Source organism: Chamaea fasciata, unplaced genomic scaffold (assembly GCF_029207755.1).
Source record: "Chamaea fasciata isolate MVZ Bird 193981 ecotype frontalis unplaced genomic scaffold, bChaFas1.0.hap1 SCAF_693, whole genome shotgun sequence".
Taxonomy (NCBI): domain Eukaryota; kingdom Metazoa; phylum Chordata; class Aves; order Passeriformes; family Sylviidae; genus Chamaea; species Chamaea fasciata.
This window is the reverse complement of record NW_027094778.1, coordinates 47,529-55,043: the sequence shown is the minus strand read 5'-3', so window position 1 is coordinate 55,043 and position 7,515 is coordinate 47,529. Positions and strand designations below refer to the sequence as shown.

At 62.0% G+C, this 7,515-nt stretch overlaps 1 protein-coding gene across 1 annotated transcript in view; it reads right to left on the bottom strand.

The window, feature by feature from the left end:
• Positions 1 to 1,061: 1,061 nt before the first annotated feature.
• The window catches only part of LOC136305837 (symplekin-like), a gene marked incomplete at its 5' end in the record, with an annotated part of 42,399 nt that continues 35,945 nt past the window's right edge, over positions 1,062 to 7,515 (bottom strand). Inside the window, 5 exon segments of the mRNA XM_066209152.1 lie at positions 1,062 to 1,904; positions 2,939 to 3,157; positions 4,075 to 4,152; positions 4,515 to 4,880; positions 6,623 to 6,810. Coding sequence (XP_066065249.1) covers positions 1,758 to 1,904; positions 2,939 to 3,157; positions 4,075 to 4,152; positions 4,515 to 4,880; positions 6,623 to 6,810 — 998 coding nt within the window.

Here is a 7,515-nt window from a genome sequence, read left to right as displayed (position 1 = left end):
CCCCGGTTCCCCCCTCAATCCTCCCCGGTTCTCCCCTCAGTTCTCCCCGGTTCTCCCCTCAGTTCTCCCCGGTTCTCCCCTCAATCCCCCCCGGTTCTCCCCTCAATCCCCCCCGGTTCCCCCCTCAATCCTCCCCGCTTTCCCCCTCAGTTCCCCCCGCTTCTCCTCCCCCGCTTCTCCTCCCCCGTTACCCTCCGGCTCCCGCGTCCTCCAGCTCCGGCCCCTCCGTAGAAATGCAGCTCCCGGCCCAGGTTACAGCACACCCGGCTTCTCTCCGCCGCTCCCCCTCCGGGAGGACTCCGGCTGCGGGCCAACCTCACCACCGAGAGCCGCACCGGCGGCAGCGCCCCGGGGCCCGGCGAGGGGAGCCCGGCCGGGCCGGACCCGGCGGCGGCGGCGGCGGAGGCGGCGGCGGAGGATGAGGAGGAGGCGGCGGCGGCGGGGCCCAACAGGCGGTAGGAACCCTCGCGGGTTCGGAAGCGGCTCTTGAGCTCCGGAGGGGCCGCGGGAGGTTCGGCCGGGCCCGGAGCCGCCGCCGCCGCCGCCGCCGCCGCCGCCATGGCCGCCGGAAGCCGCCTCAGAGGCCGGCGCGAGCGGCCGCCGCCATTGGCGGCGCTGAGTCACCGGGAGCCACGCCCACGATGGAGGAGGGGGGAAAGCCAATCAAGGAGTGAGGAGAGCGGAAAGCCACGCCCATAGAGAGGGAGGGGATGGCCATGTAAGGCATGGCCACGCCCACGAGCGAGGGAAGCCGCGCCCCAAAACATGGAGAGACCGCCCCCCAAATAAGCGGCAGAAGCCGCGCCCCCAAATGAGACCACGCCCCCAGGTGACGCAACCCCGCCCCAAAATTGAGACCACGCCCCAGAGGCCACGCCCACCTATAAAACCCTGCCCCAAAGGCAGCAATGGCACGAACCACGCCCCAGAAACACCGGCGCCACCCCCTAATTTGCATCCTCACACCCCACCCCTTTGGGTTTGCTGTCTTACCACAACATGAGGCCACGCCCCCCTCTCAGGACCCCCCAAAAACCAGCCAGGACCCCCAAAAACTCCTCCCAGATTTTTATTGGACCCTTTCCCAAAGACGTCACCCGTCCACAGGTGTGTGTCACCTGTCCCCAGGTGTGTCACCTGTCCCCAGGTGTGTCACCTGTCAGGGACCATGCCCCCCAAAACCATCCAGGACCCCCAAAAACTCCTCCCAGATTTTTATTCGACCCCTCCCCAGTGATGTCACCTCTCCCCAGGTGTGTCACCTGTCCCCAGATGTGTGTCACCTGTCCCCAGGTGTGTCACCTGTCCCCAGGTGTGTCACCTGTCAGGGACCACGCCCCCAAAAGCAGCCAGGACCGCCCAGGAACTCCTCCCAGATTTTTATTTGACCCCTCCCCAGTGATGTCACCTGTCCCCAGGTGTCTCACCCATCCCCAGGTGTGTCACCTGTCAGGGATCATGGCCCCAAAACCAGCCAAGAACCCCCAAAAAGTCCTCCCAGATTTTTATTGGACCCCTCCCCAGTGACGTCACCTGTCCCCAGGTGTGTCACCTGTCCCCAGGTGTGTCACCTGTCCCCAGGTGTGCCACCTGTCAAGGACCACGCCCCCAAAACCAGCCAGGACCGCCCAGGAACTCCTCCCAGATTTTTATTTGACCCCTCCCCAGTGACGTCACCTGTCCCCAGGTGTGTGTCACCTGTCCCCAGGTGTGTGTCACCTGTCCCCAGGTGTGTCACCTGTCCCCAGGTGTGTCGCTCAGCCCTCGGCCGGCCCGGGGGGCACATCGGGGACCCCCCCCGGGGGCACCTCGGGGCTTTGGGTGCCGGGGGGAGGCGGCTCCGACGAGGGGGGGCTGCCGGGGGGGGCGTCGGGCTGGGGGGGCTCCGTGCCCGGGGGGGGGTCCTGGGGGGGGAGGGGACAAAGGGGGGGGCGGGGTTAGAAATGTCCCCACCCACCCCCGAAAAAAAAGGGGGTACAAAAATGGGGAGGGGTCTCATTTTGGGGGGACAAAACGGGGAGGGGTCTCTCACTTTTTTGGGGGGGGTCTCTCACTTTTTTTGGGGGGGTGTCTCATTTTTGGGGGAGGGGTCTCTCATTTTTGGGGGGTCTCTCATTTTTGGGGGGGCTCTCACTTTTTTGGGGGGGTCTCTCATTTTTGGGGTGGGGTCTCTCACTTTTGGGGGTCTCTCACTTTTGGGGGTCTCTCATTTTTGGGGTGGGGTCTCACTTTTGGGGGTCTCTCACTTTTGGGGGTCTCTCATTTTTTGGGGGGTCTCTCACTTTTGGGGGTCTCTCACTTTCGGGGGTGTCTCACTTTTTTGGGGGGTCTCTCATTTTTGGGGTGGGGTCTCTCACTTTTGGGGGTCTCTCACTTTTTTGGGGGGTCTCTCACTTTTGGGGGTCTCTCACTTCTGGGGGCGTCTCACTTTTTTGGGAGGTTCTCTCATTTTTGAGAGGGGTCTCTCACTTTTTTTGGGGGGGTCTCTCACTTTCTTTTGGGGGTCTCTCACTTTTGTGGGTCTCTCATTTTTTGGGGTGGGGTCTCTCACTTTTGGGGGTCTCTCATTTTTTGGAGTGGAGTCTCATTTTCGGGGGGTCTCTCATTTTTGGGGGGTCTCTCACTTTTTTTTGGGGGTCTCTCTCATTTTTGGGGGGTCTCTCATTTTTGGGGGGTCTCTCATTTTTTTTGGGAGGTTTCTCATTTTCGGGGGGGGGTCTCTCATTTTCGGGTGGGTCTCTCATTTTTTGGGGGTCTCTCATTTTTGGGGTGGGGTCTCTCACTTTTTTTGGGGATCTCTCATTTTTGGGGGGGTCTCTCATTTTCGGGTGGGTCTCTCATTTTTTGGGGGTCTCTCATTTTTTGGGGGTCTCTCACTTTTTTTGGGGATCTCTCATTTTTGGGGGGGTCTCTCATTTTCGGGGGGGGTCTCTCTCACCTTGGGGGTCTCCAGGGCGGCGCCGTCGGGTGGGGGGGACGCGTCCCCGCCCCCCCCCGAGCTCTCCTCATCCTCGGCGACGCTGATGAAGATGTTGGGGGGCTCCAGCTCCGAGCCCCCCAAATCCGGGGGGGGCTCCGAGGGGGAGGAGCCTGAGCTGGGAACGCCCCCCTGGCTTTGGGGACCCCCCCGGGACTTGGGGTCCTCCTTGGGCTTCTCCTGGGGACAGGGGGGGGACCCCAAAACTGTCACCTGGGTCCTCACAGGTGAGTGGGGGATCCCCAGGTGTCCCCTGTCCCCTCCTGTCACCCGTCCCCTCCCGTGTCCCACCTGTCCCCTGTCCCCACCCCACAGGTGTCTCCACCCCTCCAGGTGTCCCCACCCCTCCAGGTATCCCCACCCCTCCAGGTGTCCCCATCCCTCCAGGTATCCCCACCCCTCCAGGTGTCCCCATCCCTCCAGGTGTGCCCACCTCTGCAGGTGTCCCCACCCCTCCAGGTATCCCCACCTCTGCAGGTGTCCCCACCCCTCCAGGTGTCCCCACCCCTCCAGGTGTCCGCACCCCTCCAGGTGTCCCCACCCCTCCAGGTGTCCCCACCCCTCCAGGTGTGCCCACCCCGCAGGTGTGCCCACCCCTCCAGGTGTCCCCACCCCTCCAGGTGTGCCCACCCCTCCAGGTGTCCCCACCTCTGCAGGTGTCCCCACCCCTCCAGGTGTGCCCACCCCTCCAGGTGTCCCCACCCCTCCAGGTGTGCCCACCCCTCCAGGTGTCCCAACCCCTCCAGGTGTCCCCACCCCTCCAGGTGTGCCCACCCCTCCAGGTGTCCCAACCCCTCCAGGTGTGCCCACCTCTGCAGGTGTCCCCACCCCTCCAGGTGTCCCCACCCCTCCAGGTGTCCCCACCCCTTCAGGTGTCCGCACCCCTCCAGGTGTCCCCACCCCTCCAGGTGTCCCCACCCCTCCAGGTGTGCCCACCCCTCCAGGTGTCCCCACCCCTCCAGGTGTCCCCACCTCGCAGGTGTCCCCACCCCTCCAGGTGTCCCCACCCCTCCAGGTGTGCCCACCTCTGCAGGTGTGCCCACCTCTGCAGGTGTCCCCACCCCTCCAGGTGCCCCCACCCCTCCAGGTGTGCCCACCTCTGCAGGTGTCCCCTCGGGCTCGTGGCGGGTGGTGGCCTCCAGGATGGCCATGGTGGACAGCGGGATGTGCGCTTGCTGGGACACCGGGGACACGCGGGGGACACGGTGACACACCTGCGGTGGCACCTGTCCCCGAGGGGGTCACCTGTCCCCTGGGGGAGTCACCTGTCCCCTGGGGTTGTGACATCCCTGGGCAAGTCACCTGTCCCCTGGGGGAGGTCATCTGTCATCAAGGTATGTCACCTGTCCCCTGGGCATGTCACCTGTCCCCAAAGGTGTCACCTGGTGAGGTGTGAGGGCTCACACATGGCTCCCGCAGCTCGGGGCACTTGTCACCTGTCATGTCACCTGTCCCCAGGGATGTCACCTGTGATGTCACCTGTCCGAGGGCGTGTCCCCCAGCCCCAGGGGATGTCACCTGCCCCCGAAGGTGTCACCTGGTGAGGTGTGAGGGCCCGCACGTGGCTGAGCAGCGGCTCCCGCAGCTCGGGGCACTTGTCACCTGCCCTGTCCCCTGTCCACAGGGGGATGTCACCTGTGATGTCACCTGTCCGAGGGCGTATCCCCCATCCCCTGGGCGTGTCCCCTGTCCCCAGGGGGATGTCACCTGTCCCCGAAGGTGTCACCTGGTGAGGTGTGAGGGCCCGCACGTGGCTGAGCAGCGGCTCCCGCAGCTCGGGGCACTTGTCGAAGACGGCGGCCAGCTGGGGCGGCGGCAGCTGCAGAACCACCTGGAACGACTGCGGCTTCGTGCGCTGGCAGCACTTGATGAAGCCCTCCCACACCTTGGGGTACTTCCACACCTGGGGAGCACACCTGGGCGTCACCTGGGGGTCACTGGGGACACCTGGGGACACCTGGAGGGACGGGGGCTTGGTCCTCTGGCAGCACTCGATGAAGCCCTCCCACACCTTGGGGTACTTCCACACCTGGGGAGCACACCTGGGCGTCACCTGGGATACACCTAGGTCACCTGGAATCACCTAGAGATCATTGGGGACACCTGGGGACACCTGGGGGTCATTGGGGTCACCTGGGACACACCTGGGGGTCATTGGGGTCACCTGGGGGCCACACCTGGGGGTCATTTGGGTCACCTGTGCCAAAAGCCTCACCTGTCCAGGTGTTCCCAAAGGGTCAAAGGTCACCTGTGCTCACACCTTAACCTGCCCAGGTGTTCCTAAAGGGTCAGAGGTCACCTGTGCTCACACCTTTACCTGTCCAGGTGTTCCCAAAGGGTCAGAGGTCACCTGTGCTCACACCTTTACCTGTCTAGGTGTTCCCAAAGGGTCAGAGGTCACCTGTGCTCACACCTTTACCTGTCCAGGTGTTCCCAAAGGGTCAAAGGTCACCTGTGCCCACAACTTTACCTGTCCAGGTGTCCCCAAAGGGTCAGAGGTCACCTGTGCTCACACCTTTACCTGTCCAGGTGTCCCCAAAGGGTCAGAGGTCACCTGTGCTCACACCTTTACCTGTCCAGGTGTTCCCAAAGGGTCAAAGGTCACCTGTGCTCACACCTTTACCTGCCCAGGTGTTCCCAAAGGGTCAGAGGTCACCTGTGCTCACACCTTTACCTGTCCAGGTGTTCCCAAAGGGTCAGAGGTCACCTGTGCTCACACCTTTACCTGTCCAGGTGTTCCCAAAGGGTCAAAGGTCACCTGTGCCCACAACTTTACCTGTCCAGGTGTCCCCAAAGGGTCAGAGGTCACCTGTGCTCACACCTTTACCTGTCCAGGTGTTCCCAAAGGGTCAGAGGTCACCTGTGCTCACACCTTTACCTGTCCAGGTGTCCCCAAAGGGTCACCTCGGGGTCACCAAGTCCCATATCCCGAATTTTGGGGCGATTTTGGAGAATTTTGGGGGGGATTTGTGAAGGAATTTTTTTGGGAATTTTGTGGTAATTTCCGGGGATTTTTTTTTGCGGGAATTTTGGGGGGAATTTCTGGGAAATTTTGGGGGGAATTTTTGGGGTGAATTTCAGCGGAATTTTTGGGGTGAATTTTGGGGGAACTTCAGTGGAATTTTGGGGGGATTTGGGGGTAAATTTCGGGGTAATTTCACTGGAGTCAATTTTTTATTTCCCAGCTGAATTTGGGGGTAATTTCGGTGGAATTTTTGGGGGGCACATTTTGGGGCGATTTTGTGGGGATTTCACGGGGGTTTTGGGGTGAATTTTGGGGGAACTTCAGTGGAATTTTGAGGGGATTTGGGGGTGAATTTTGGGGTGATTTCACTGGAGTTGATTTTCTTTCTTCAGCTGAATTTTGGGGTAATTTCGGTGGAATTTTTGGGGGGCACATTTTGGGGCGATTTTGGGGGGATTTCACGGGGATTTCGGGGTGATTTTTGGGGGAACTTCAGTGGAATTTTGAGGTGATCTGGGGGTGAATTTCGGGGTGATTTCACTGGAGTGGATTTTTTTTTTTTTTTTTCCTTTTCCAGCTGAATTTTGGGGGTAATTTCAGCGGCATTTTTTTTTTTGGGGGGGGGGATTTCGGGGTAAATCTTGGGGTGAATTCAGGGGGATCTTGGGGTAATTTTGGACCTGCTTCATGATGAGCCTGGAGAGGATGTTCATGACGAAGCCCCCCAGGCGGGGGTACATGGTCAGGGCCTGGATGACCGTGCGCATCAGCAGCATGGGCAGCGGGCTCTGCTCCATCAGCTGCTGCATCACCACCGCCAGCACCTCCGACGTGTACACGTTCCGCTCGGCGAAACACAGGTTGGTGGCTGCGGGGACACCGAAAGGGACGCTGGGATGGGGCTGGGAGGGATTACGGGGGCGCTGGGAGGGACTGGGAGGGACTGGGCGGGGATTTGGGGGGACTGGGAGGGGATTGGGAGGGACTGGGAGAGACTGGGAGGGGATTTGGGGGGACTGGGAGGGGATTGGGAGGGACTGGGAGGGAACTGGAAGGGGACTGGGGGGGACTGGGAGGGATTGGGAAGGGACTGGGAGGGATTGGGAGGGTCTGGGAGAGGATTTGGGGGGACTGGGAGGGACTGGGAGGGGATTTGGGGGGACTGGGAGGGACTGGGAGGGACTGGGAGGGTCTGGGAGGGGATTTGGAGGGATTGGGAGGGACTGGGAGGGTCTGGGAGGGAACTGGAAGGGGACTGGGGGGGACTGGGAGGGATTGGGAGGGGACTGGGAGGGATTGGGAGGGTCTGGGAGAGGATTTGGGGGGACTGGGAGGGACTGGGAGGGGATTTGGGGGGACTGGGAGGGACTGGGAGGGGACTGGGAGGGGACTGGGAGGGACTGGGAGGGAACTGGAAGGGGACTGGGGGAACTGGGGGGGACTGGGAGGGGATTTGGGGGGACTGGGGGGGACTGGGAGGGAACTGGGAGGGGACTGGGAGGGACTGGGAGGGACTGGGAGGGACTGGGAGGGAACAGGGAGGGGACTGGGGGGGACTGGGAGGGAACTGGGA